Here is a 12,907-nt window from a genome sequence, read left to right as displayed (position 1 = left end):
TCAAGAGTCTCTCTCCATCTTTCCTGTGGGCTCCTTCAGGCTGAACAATTCCAGTTCTCTCAGCCTTTCCTCACAGGGGAGATGCTCCAAACCTTTAGTCAGCTTGACCAGCCTGACACAAATAAATTGTTACCTCCCCACCATCAAAATAAATTAAAAAAATCATTAATTTTTCTGCATGTTATTTTGGACCTTTATGATTTAAAAGCAAGGTTATTCATTATAAATAACATACTACATACTACAATGATAAGTAAGGATATCCACAGAGGTACCTGGAAATCTCATTTGAAACTTGGACTTCCCTGTATTTAGTGAAGTGATCAGCTTTACAGTTCTCACAGCAACACTAAAATCCAAAACACTTATACATGGGTTCAGGACTTAGGAAACCTGTTTGACAGGAAAGTTTGACTTACAAAGTTCTGTCTTCAACCTGGGAAGCATTATAGATGTTGCCCTACCTCATTTTTATATCGGCAAGCCTGATGGAAAACCTCATTTTACTCCATTGAAATTCCAAAACTCTCCACTAAACCCTGACTTTTCTGCTCTCTGTAAAGAGCCAAGCTCACTGAGCCCTGTCAAATCTGGAACAGGAATTTATGGATTGGCACCCTCAGTGCCAAACAGCACAGCAAGGACAGCACATTCAGCTGAAACACAGACCACCTTAGCAAAAACTGATAACCTAAAAAAATTGTCCAAAACATCAAAGAAAACACCACTAACAGGCAGCTAACCTTTTTCACCCCACACAGTTTGTTGATTTGTTTTTGTTTTCTTTTGTAAAAAAAGGATTTTTAAAAACCCAAACTTTCTGTGAAGGCTTTAAATTTTTATTCTTTGATCAGAAGAATGAAAGTTGCTTAGTGATGCATTTGAACATTTTTCAGCATTCACAACTGAACAAAGATCTGCTCTCGGCGTATTCAAAAGTGATAGCCAGTCTTTCCTAATACATTGGTTTTGCTTCCTTTCTTTATTTATTGTTTCTGAACAGTAAAAATATAATAGCCAGACTGAAAAGATGACTGAGAATATTTTAGCGAAGCACACAAGGGAGAAGCTGAGAATATCCAAAAGTGAGAGAGCTGTAGGAGCTGGGATTTTACAAATCAAGTCATGTATCGTGAGATTCAGGACACATCCAACTTTGCTGCCCTCTAAAGCTGCCAAGTTAAATTTTCCACATCACAATGCTTGAAGTGACACAACTACCCAAAATTTACTTTTAAGAACTGGAATACTGTCTCTTAACTGTGGGAAGCAAGTATAAAAAATCTGGGGCTTACTAAGAGTTTAAGCAGCTGTTTCCCTAATTCTGTGTGCTTTCAACTGCCCCTGCAGCACTGATTAACTTGTGGGTGTCAAGTGCAGGGAATAAAAAAGCTGTCTGAAATTCAAACAAGCCTCTAAGAGAAAATCAAGATAAGAAGCCCAAGCATTGAATCACAAGAAGTTTCTGTATTTTGAGTTTCAAATAAAGAGTCTCATTTCAGGGTTTGTTTGTTGATTTTCCTTTTAAGTGACATTGATTTTTATCTGTCAAAGGTCAAAGAACAAAACCTTGACTACTGTTTTAATATCATACAGAAAAGAGCTGGAGGAAGCTTGACTTGGTGTCAAATCACAGAATCACAGAGGAAGGTGAGTTGGAAGGCACCCACAGTGATAACCACCACATTTGGATATGCTCTTCCAGCCTCCTCCTGCCAAGTATTTTCATAAAACTTTCAACCCAATACCTGCACTCATGCAGCAGCAGTGACCTAAAGGGACTGTTCAAATGAATTGCCCAAACTTTATTATACAAGAAGATTACCAAATACCACAATTCATTATATCTAACTTTTGGCGTTACAAAAAATATCACAGGCAATCTTAAAGCTGCAATTTCTTTGAGAGGAACTGGCATTTCACCTCTGACATTCTCTTGGAGGTAATATAAAACATCCATTTTCCAGGACAAAATAAAAAACCTTCAGAACAAAAAAAACCAAACAACTCTTCAACTATTTGAAACTTCACCAGCCTTAGTACAGGCCTCAAACATTTGAAATAGCAAAGTAAACAGTGGCAATGGCAAGCTGACTTCTCCCCTTTGAAAAGAACAAAGTTTGTCAGTAGCTTTCAGAGCTATTTTCTCTCAGCAGGGGCTGCAGGTCTCTTGGTAACTGCAGCTCCCGCTCTTCTTCAGCCCCACTGCCCTTCTAACACTTGCTCTGCTCCTTTCTCATCCTAAATTCATCAACATATCTCTCTTCCTCCTTTTCATCATCCAGCAAGGGAGCATTGGAAGGCCAGGAGAGGCTGTTTCCCTCACATTCTCTTCTGCAGCCTATAGCCCACTCTTTATGATCCTCTTCCCTTTGTTACTAAGCAATGAATAAAAATGGTTTTTAAGTCACATACTCCAGACAATGCTTTGCTTCTACTCAATAGCAATCAAAACATGCAAAGAAATAAGAGGTAGACAGAGACTGAGGCACAGAAAGAGCCACAAAACCAGCAACAAGAGCAACGAGACCATTCCGGACACAACCTTTTGGCTACCACAGCCAAACAGCCCCTTAAAACCTCAAACAGTACTTAATATCAGACGTGAATGAATACATGTTAACCCTGTGTTTTTCTAGTTCAACTTTGTTTTCAAAGCCTTACCTTGCAAGAATGTAATTTCTTTGGTTTGCTTCGTATTTGAAGTGAACTGAGGCACTAAAACCAGAAATTATTTTTACTTCTCCAGAGATGGGGAACACAAAGCAGCTGGACAACTGAAGCTCTCCTGTGACCCCCCAGGAAAGGAATCTGGAAATCCTGGAAATTGAGATTCACCTCCCACACAGATGCAGGTCAGGTTGAGGGCTCTTGGTGCTCAGTGTCAGCAGAGAAGCTGCCCCTGCCAGGTAAAACTGCTGCCCTCCAGCAAGAGACAGGTATCACGACAGCCCATGAAGTCTTAGGGTGAAATCCTTCCTCAATTTACACCTGCTAAATCTGGGCAAAACTCCACAGGGGCAAAGAAAGACAAGCCCTCCTTGCTGGAGAAGTGGAGTGGGAGAGAGCCCTGCAGCTCAGGAAGACTCTTGACACACATCTGCAAGACTCTTGGGTTTTTTTAAAAAAAGGGGGCTAACGTGCTTTTCTTGTTGTTGTTTGGTTGGTTTGGTGGTTGTTTGGGATTTTTTGGCTAGTCCTCTTCTCAGAAAGGCCATTTTACTGAACCTTTGGAATTTTCCACAGCAAAACATTCAGCTCCAGGCATCTACCCTGGGTTCCAAACATCGAGGTTTACCATCATAAAGAGCTGAAACCAAGACCTGTGTCAGGGAGTGCTTATACAACTACATACTGGTGGAACTGCTGGTTCAAGTGATTAGATGGAATCAGATTTATAAATAACAAATGAAGATTTAAAGGAATCAGTCATAAGGGAGATTATGTCCTTAATGGCATTAAAATATGCATCACTGATCAAGTGACAAAACACATCACAGACAAGGTAAGAAGTAAACCTTGAACTACTGCAGGTTTTCTTTTCTCCATTTTGATAGCAAGTGCATCAAAATGATGGAGCTTCACCTGCATCCCTTTTCTGCTACAAGAAGCAGCAGACCTTTCAAAGCAAGCAGAAACCAGACTTTGAAGTGCAGAGAACATGGCTTTGTGCTGTTGCCCAACAAACAGGCTCAGGCTCTGGCCAAGCAGCACCGGCAGTGGCGGGTTCCAGAGACCTCGCTGTGCTGTGAAACACCCAGCTGAGCCAAGGTCCAGGTGCCCCTTGGGAAACAATCTTCCAGGCTGGGGAACTCAGAGATTGACTGACTTCTTCCTCTGCAGTACTTTTAAAATACAGGGTAACTGTGGTTTCTGGTCTGTGACACCAAGAACCATGCAAAGGTGGTCTAGTTTAATCTCCTCGTTGTGTAAAAGCGAGGTAAAAAAGACTTCAGGTCATCCAGATCAAACAATCTCCCCTCTCTCTCCTGACTACTCCCCGCATCACCCACAGCCCAGCTGAGAACTAAGGAAGTTGTATGTCCTGTCTCAATCCAAAATCCAATTTTATTTCCAGCTACCACCACAGAGCTTAGGGGTAAACTCACTTCCACATCAATCCATCAGTTCTTTCCCTAATCCCCATTTTCTCTCCAATTCTGTTTGAGAATGAGCCCTTTGAACCAAGGATATTACATTTAATCACACAGCCTCATAAATCATACTGCTGTAATTAAGCCTAATGTTATGTTCCCTCACACCGAGGCTGTGCTCTGTGAACAAGTAAAACTTCTGTAACAAACCAACTTCCCCTGGGGCTCATGGCCTGCTGCATCCCCCTGAGGCTGCTTTGTGGAAAGCTTTGTCTCATTGTTTATTTAAAGATGGCACTGATGTTTGAGTATTTGAAACAAGCATCAAAATAAGGTTATTATAAAAGCTGGAGCCGTGCCTAATTGCTGGTGAGAGTGGATAATTACAGAGGATATGAGCTTTGATATATGGATTGAATAGCAAGGTAGGCGAGATACAGAGGTGCATTTATATGCCCACATCTCCACTTACATGGCATTTATTGTAAGATCAGTGAAAGTAGTTAATAATGCATCTAATAGAGCTTATTAGTTATCGCAGAAAAGAAGTACACTGCGCAGCTGAAAAGTGTGCATCGCCGTATACTCAAAGCAGCTGCAGAATTCAGATCAGGGCTGCTGCATTAGAAAGACAACCAAGAGAACATGTTCCTGAAAACACCAATCCTACAGAGTATTTTAAAAAAATAAGAATCACACAATCAAAACTGTCAAATTTCATTGGTTCTATCAGTCTAAAGTACCTAGGAAACAAAACATACAAGTACTTTTTCCCACAGAAGAGCTGAAATTCATACTCCCTTTTAGGGAGTCTCTCTTTCAGGTATTATTTGATTCTCTGTGTTTCAGAATCAAATTATGATTAATTCTAGTTATGCCACTCTCACTTTCTTCAGGCTTTTTATTCTTTCCTGACTAATTACCTTTTCCAGCTGGCACATTAAAAAGAAATTTGCTGTAAATTAAAGGACAAATACTCTGTTCCTTAACCATAGGATTAAAACACTACATTGGTGTCCTGGAAGCATCATCAGTCACTAACTCTTTCCTCTTAGCACCGTTCCTGAAGCCACCAAGATGATGTATTTTAGCCTTTGTTACACTTGCAACATTTTGATTTATGCTGCTTCTTAAGCACTTGCTACTTAATCTTGCCTCCTCGCAGAGTATGATTGACTCAAGCCCTCTGTGAAGCCCAAGTTCAACAAGACAAGTATTTCACAAAAACCCAGCGAAGAAGCCTGAATAAATTTCGGATATTTCGAGTGAGAAAGTTCCAGCAAGCACTTCCACAAATTAAGAGAAGTTGTTCAGGAAAAATCAACATTACATGCAAGGAAACGAGCCCAAAATATTTGACAACACAATTTTTGCTGCTAATTAGAAGTAAATCTCAGCACCCCTCGTCATCCAGGGCCATCTATCACGGAGCAGGCGGGTCCTGCTGCATGCTCCATTAATTATGTTCCAGGAGATCTCTCACTGCACGTTTATGGAGGTGAGACAGGAATGCAGCTCCCCATGGCCACTAACAGGCCCATCATCAAACTTTCCTACAGCTGATCCTGGCCATCGTCATTACTTATATTTTTTTTTTTTTTTCCCACCTCTCCAGGAAAGAATAGTCTCTTCTCCTCATTGTACTGATAGGTGATTAATGTAGTTTTAATTGCCACCATGCATCACTGGGAGCATTCACAGCCAAAATACTGGGAAAGGTGGTCTCAACACCTGCCTAGGACAATGTGAGATCACTGGATTCATCGCCTGGCCCTGCCACACATCTCCTCTGGGACATAAGGCCTCCAACTGGGCAGAAGCCAAAACACACCACAAGCTAAAGAAATAAGGGAAAGCCCTACAGAATTAGCACAGCTCAATAATCCAGTATCACACCTATCTTGCAATGACAGAATGCTACCAAAGGATGTAAATTGCTTTTCCCCAAACATTTCCTTGACTAAAAGCTCATACATCCAAAAGCATTCTCCTTTTTTAAAAAGGAAGGAGAGCAGATGAGAAAATGCAGAGAGCCCTGAGGTTGGAAAAGCTGCACTACACAACATCAGCACCTCAAAGCAGCATCCAAACCCAGAGGATGCCCAAAACCAAGCAGAAAAAAAAAGAGCAGGGAATTTCTTCGGCTCTCAGTGCCTCAAGAATCCAAAGGTCTGCAATAGCCAATGGGGAGTGCTGAGACCTGAAAACCTCTCCTTCACCATGATCCAGAGGTGCCCCTTTCCTTGTGGTTTCCACAGCCTGGAACATTCTCCTGGAGACAGAGAGGTTTCACCTCTTCTTCCAAAACTGAAGAGGTTTCACCTCTTCTTCCAAAACTGAGCAAAACTGCTCTCTTTTAAAATGTAGACCAAGGAGCAAGAATTGGAGCAGCAGTGCCCAACTTCCCTGTTCCCATGCCACCCTACAGCACTAACCCCAGATGCAGAAGATAGGTTCAGTTTCCTCTTCTGACTAAGAGGGATCAAAGCTGAAAGCAGAGCCTTCATGCTCACATCTAACAGCTGTTTATAGCACTGAAACCATTCAGAGACAAGGAGGGCGAGGGCAAGGACACAGGCTTCTTCCAGCTCCAAGAAGTGTCCTAAGGAGTGTTTAGGACCCACTTACAGAATGTAGTTCCAGCAATTCTCAAACCCTCTTTGTAGAGGGAGGTGTGGAAAGGCACTCCTGCCCTCACCTAGCACCTCTCAGCATGCTCACCTGGACACAGATCCTCTGTCTCCTAAAAAGAGATGATTTATATCTCTTATACTACACCAGAGCAAGATTTCCACACTCAGGTCACAGTAGATATTAATCTGGCCCAACACATGAGCTGGACAGCTCAACTACATCCTCCTCTTGGCTTTTAGTTTTCTGGAGACACTGAGCATGTGAAAACTTCTGCACTGGCAAGTGAGGAAAAAATATTCCAAAATTCAAGAAACAGCCTGTGCTTTTAAATCTCCCTCAAAACTCATGTGTTGAGCTGGATCAACCCTTCAAGGAGTGATGTCCACTGGCGTGGCAGACTTGCCCTGCTTGGAGAGGTGCTATGCACGTTTTTACCTTATTTATAGAATGGCCTCGCTCATGCTTTGTTTAAAAAAAACAATTAGCCTTTGACAGCTTAAAATAAACAGGACTTGCTCTCTGCTGAACAGTCACTAGCCCTGAGCTGGATTTCAGATTTTTGAAAGAGCATGAGACTCCCCAGTGGGCTCAGTAGTGTAAGAGAGGTGCTAGGCAAGCTAACAGCACCCTGGGCAATCTGAGCAAGAGTAATCAAACAAGGATTCACAGCAGTCAAATGCAGCAAGGAATCATCCCAATCCCATGCCACTTCTCCTCACCAACTAGAGGCACCTTTGGAAGGTGAGGCCTCTTCTTTCCAGGGATTTGCAGAAAACCTGCAGGAATGCAGAAGGTGCAGGAGTTCAGCAATGGTTGCACATCCAAAAGTGCAGCTGGCCAAATTTTTCCCTGAACATAAGAGGGTTTTCTGCCTCCTGTGTTGCTGCAACCAGTCTAAAGGCAGCAATTGCAATAGCTGGCACAGATAACGTCACTTGGCATCACAATCTTAAACTTCAGTCCAAGCTCTTGTACCACCAGCAGAGGGGTCAGTATTCACATCGAGTAGCCATGGGAGTTTTCCACTGGTGACTTCAAGCTTCCCGAAGCTCCTCCACTCCAGCCTGCTGGTTCTGCAGCTGCTTTTACTGTGCCAGGGAGCAGGGCACAACAAAGCTGTGCTGAAAAGCCAACAAAAAGCCAAGTACATCAGCATTCTTGAACTCCTGTCTCATCCCAGGTAGTTTTCTTGAGCTGAGTTTTCTGGCTAAAAGAGAGCCTGGATAGAAAGTGTTGGCTTGAGCTCATTTGTTTCTTCTAGTAAAGAGCTCCCATGTGCCCTAGGCAAGCCTGGATCTTGGCTTCTCCTCTATAAAACTGGGAGTAAATGTCATGCCTTAACTCCGAGGGATCAGGGGAGGATCAGCAGTCTGAATCCCGTGACAGGGCAATTCCAACACGTATTTAAGCGACAGTTGTATGAGCACCAGTCACAGCCGGAACATCCATGACACAAGCAGGTGTTCTCAGAAAGGAGGAACACAATGAAAAGCAAAAGCACGGCACGCTCAGCTTCCTCCGGATAACAGAACCCAGCGATGAGACAAAACAACACCACCAACCAACAACAGACCGTGCCAGCAAAAAGGAAGTGCTTGGGGAGAACAAGAATAAGAAACAATATCCAGCAATTAACAGCTGCAGAAAGCAAAATTTTTCAGACAGAATTTAAAGTTGTAAGAGTCAGCAAAACAAAAGATGTGAGACAACATGGGGAGTCATGGAGAGACAAGGCGCCAAATTAACAAATAGAGGAACACACCATGGAAAAACACTTGTCAACAGATCAAAAGAGTGAACAGCAAGGATTGGATGCAATTATAAGGTTCCAAAAAACATAAAAGACCTTGAACACCAGCTCTTTTCCAGTAACAGCAGCACACTGAGTTAACCTAGACATTCACTGTTTGCATTTTCACACCAACAGTCCCCCCCATCACAGGGATCTCAGAACACAGGGAGCCTAACACAAACACAGGCGCACATTAACTTGCCTTAGCAAGTTTCACTGCTACTCCGAGGTACCACTAACCTTTAAGCAGATATTTACTAGAGTTTGACCTGCCTCGCCAACTGCATCACTTACAATCATGCAGTACAGGAGCTGTTTTCCAGTGGCAAAGGTTTCAGGACATGCTACAAAGTCACTGAAGTTCCCAAAGCTCTCCTAAAAACATCAGAGCAACCTCAGCACAGGTCACTGCAACCGAACTACAGGATGGTTTTAAAAAATGTATCAACATAAAGAAATGTATCAGAATATCTCCGTCATTCTGCGCCGAGGCTTTCCCTCCTGGATTCCAAAGGGATGATTTAAAGCGGTCACTGGTAATGAAAACTTGAAATAAGCAGCGGTTCAGTGAAGTAGCCACAGCGAAAACACATCTTTTCACCTCGCGAGGAGAAAGAGCTCATAGGGAAAAAAATCTCCATGAACCTAAATATCTGATTATAAATATCTCATCACTGACAACCAGACTGTACGGGACACAAACCTGAAATAAAGGGATGCACATTTAACGAGCCGATTACGACGATGAGCAAAGAAGCAAAGGTTTTGCCTTTTACGCCTTTGTCAAAAATTCTCGGACGGGCAATTAAACTTAATTAATTAATTAAAAGGTCAGCTATGTATAAAGACCGTAGGAAGGCGTTCGGCCAGGGCAGAGAGCGGGCTCGCTCCGGCGCTGCGCTCGGGCGCAGCCCCGCCAGGAGCCGAGCGGGGATCCCGGCACCGCCGCCGGCACCGCGGCCGCCCGGGCCCGGCTCGGGAACTTCTCTCATCCCCTGCCGCTCCCCATCACTTCCTACTTTCCCCGCTCCGCCGAGCAGCGCTGCCGCCCCTTCCTGTGCCGCTGCCGCCGGCGCTGCCCGCGGGCCGGCTCCGCGCAGCGCGCTCGGCTCCGCCGCCCGGCCCCCACTCACCCCAGCGTGCTGATGAACCCATTGACGGAGCCCTCCGCGTACAGGGACACGATATCCCCGATGTACAGAAAGCTGGACATTTTCTCAGACATTCTGGTTCATTTTCCAGCTGGGTTCCGCGCTCCTCCCCTTCGAGGTGGAGAAAAAAAAAAAAAATAAAATAAAATAAAATAAAATCAAAGCAAATGACAGCGATCCGTAGGGAGAGGCCGGGGGCTGAGGCGGGCGGGCGGGGGGCTGAGCGCGGCCCCTGAGGCGCCGAGAGGGCTGACAGGAGCGCGGTGCGCGGCTCGGCGCGGCCCGGCCCCCGCCCGCCCCCCGCGCCTCCGCCCCCGCCCGCCCCCGCCCCGCCCCGCCCCGCCCCGAGCGGGAACCGAGCCCCGGGCCGGGGACCGAGCCCGGGCAGGGAACCGGGCCCCGAGCAGGAGACCGAGCCCCGGCAGGCAGCCCCGGGGCCCCCGCCGGCCGGGGAAAGGGCCGCCGAGACCCCCGGTCAGTGATTGCCCGCGGGGGCGGCGGCTGAGGGGTGCAGAGCCCAAACCGCCGGCGTGAGGGGATGGCGACCCTTCCCCACAGCCGCCCGCTCCGCCGAGAGAGTGTGCTTGGCGTGGTGGCCAGAAGTGTCACCCTCTGTTTCTATGGCTTGCCAACTTCAGGAGCCACAACTCGTTTAGTTAATGTTTTTAATGAGAAGCAGACCGTGCTGTGCAAGTTCACCGAATCGCAGGATGGGGCAGGCTGGAAGGGGCCACAGTGGGTCAGTGGTGGCATCTCCGTGCTCCAGCAGGGCCATCCCAGAGCACAGGGCACAGGATTGTGTCCAGATGGTTCTGGAATATCCCCAGTGAGGAGACTCCACACCCTCTCTGGACAATCTCTTCAGTCCTTGCTCACTCACCCAGAGAAGAAGTTCTGCCTCCTGTCCAGGTGGAACCTCCTGGGCTCAGCTCCTGCCCGTTCCTCTGGTGCCATTGCTGGGCCCCCCGGAGCAGAGCCTGGGCCCTGCTCTGAGCCCTCCCTGCTCACAGGGACACCCAGGGATGAGGGCCCCTCTCACCTGGGGCTCCTCTCATCCCCAACAGCACACGTTTCCATAAGAAAATTACCACCAGTTTAACAATAAAAAAAACCCACCCTCAATGTAGAGAGCATTCTGGAAGCCCTTTCTGCCCAGGCCATTGCAGCCTCACCAGAGTGGGGCTGCCAGGATCCCCCAGCACACCCAGCTGGAAGAGGGCACTGGTGCCAGCGAGGCTGCAGCCCCTGCTTTGGTGGGCAAAGGAGCTCAGGGGGATTTGGGCTGCACAAAAGCACTCTGCTTCAGTTCACCACCCAAAACCAAGGACCAGCCCACCAAACCATGCATCCAGCATCCGATGGAAGTGTTCAGTTCAGGTAAGGCTATACCCAGCAGGGGACTCTTATTCTTAAAAATACTGTGCATTCTTTAAATAAATTGTGATTTTCCCTAACAGTTCTAAGAATCAAACTATTTCTACTTTTTATGATTTTTCAGATGTAATTTACCTAACTGAGACAGCTCTCCTAATTACAAGCAAACTCAGTATTTGTTAACTGCTGTATTTAAAAAAAAAAAAAAAACCAAAAAAACCAACACTGTTTGGAATAAAAAGGAAAAAAAGCCTGATCAAGTACTAACTCTGAAATGACAAGAATATTAATCTAGTCACAGGATTATGCAGACTGCTGGTAGTAACAAGCTGAGGGTTTCACACTTAGATTTAATCTCTCAGATCTATAACTTCCAACCTTATTGCACTTCTGATCATAAATTTTTGAGATCAGAAATGATGAGTCTCCAAATTAAAAAAAAAAAAAAGGATCTTACCATCTAGATGTCGGTTATGCCATTCTAGAGGTTCCTCTTTTGCTCTTTTATGGTCAATATATTGGATTTCTTTTGTACCTGCTGGGATACAAAGACACCAGCAAAGACCCCTCCTATGGTAACAGGCTGAGAGAGTGGGATTTGTTCAGCCTGTAGAAGAGAAGGCTCTGGAGAAACCTTATAACACCTTCCAGTCCCTAAAAGGGGTTTACAAGAAAGCTGGAGAGTGACTTTTTACAAGGGCATGGAGTGATAGGAGAAGGGAGAATGGATTTAAACTGAAAAAGGGTGGGTTTAATTTGGATATTAGGAATAATTTCTTCCCTGGGAGGGTGCTGAGGCCCTGGCACAGGTTGTCCAGAGAAGCTGTGGCTGCCCCATCCCTGGCAGTATTCCAGGCCAGGTGGGATGGGCTCTGAGCAAGCTGGGATAGTGGAAAGTGTCCTTGCCCGGGGCAGGGAGTGGCACTGGATGGGCTTTGATGTCCCTTCCAACCCAATCCATCCTGTGATTCTGTGTACACACATATACAGGCCCTAGATCTGACACTTCCCCAAATTCTTCCAGCTCAGTCTCCTGGAGTCACCAAGTTGTTAAATCCGTCCTGAAAAAGCCCTATGAAGAGAACAGGTGCCAGAGCCCTCGTTCAGGGACCAGTCCTTGCACAGGAAAACCAAAGATGAGGCCCTTCAAAGTGCCCCAAACACAGAGCAAACCCCAGAGCTGGACTCGCTTAAAACACACCAGAATTAGAAACTGAAAGTCCAAGCAGCACAAGGCACCAGAGGGCAGAGAAGCTCTGGCTCCCTGCCCATGTGCTGACTACATGAAAAACACTGACCCAGGGGCCCTCCAGGAGCCACCACACAGAGGGCTCAGGTGGTTTATTTCATGGAAACGTGGTTCTGGAGAGCTTGAGCTGAGCAGCAAAAGCTTTACAATGCATTGACAATATCCTTTACCCTCCTGACTCTGTTTATCTCAGCCATTTTATACCAGGCTCTAATGGCTTAATTAAGATACTTTAGCCAGGGCGGTTTCACATTTGCAAACAGTAAATGAAATGCTGGCATGCCTTAGATCATGGGGAGTATTCCTGAGAATGAACTTCAGAACTTGGCCGAGCAGCGGGATTGTCTGTCCTTGGTGTGTTTGGGAGCAAAGCCCCATTTGGGACCATCCTGTCAGGAGAGGACAGCTCTGTTGCCTAAACACAGGTTATTGGGGCCGTTTGAAATGTCCTTTGGCACCTGAGACATCCCTGTGGGCTGTCAGCAGCAAGGCAGGACTGCTGTGTCCTTGACAGCTCTGCCTGCGCGGGGAGAAAGGGGCTCACAGGTTTTGCCACTACAAGAAGGTTAATTCGGGTCACTTCAGAAAATATTTGGCATATGCTTGCCGTGGC

General features: G+C 45.9%; 1 protein-coding gene across 7 annotated transcripts in view; it reads right to left on the bottom strand.

Moving 5' to 3' along the window:
• Window positions 1–9,783, bottom strand: part of ITPR2 (inositol 1,4,5-trisphosphate receptor type 2) — a 244,528-nt gene extending 234,745 nt beyond the window's left edge. For all 7 annotated transcript variants that reach the window (XM_040061446.2, XM_058420145.1, XM_058420144.1 and 4 more), the window contains exon 1: window positions 9,654–9,783. In XM_040061446.2, coding sequence (XP_039917380.1) covers window positions 9,654–9,745 — 92 coding nt within the window. In that variant the 5' untranslated portion in view covers window positions 9,746–9,783. The remainder of the gene's footprint in view (window positions 1–9,653) is intronic.
• Window positions 9,784–12,907: the final 3,124 nt, after the last annotated feature.

The sequence above is a fragment of the Hirundo rustica genome, chromosome 4 (genome assembly GCF_015227805.2).
Source record: "Hirundo rustica isolate bHirRus1 chromosome 4, bHirRus1.pri.v3, whole genome shotgun sequence".
NCBI lineage: Eukaryota > Metazoa > Chordata > Aves > Passeriformes > Hirundinidae > Hirundo > Hirundo rustica.
Note: the sequence above shows the minus strand (reverse complement) of the source record. Positions and strands in the feature narration are given on the sequence as shown.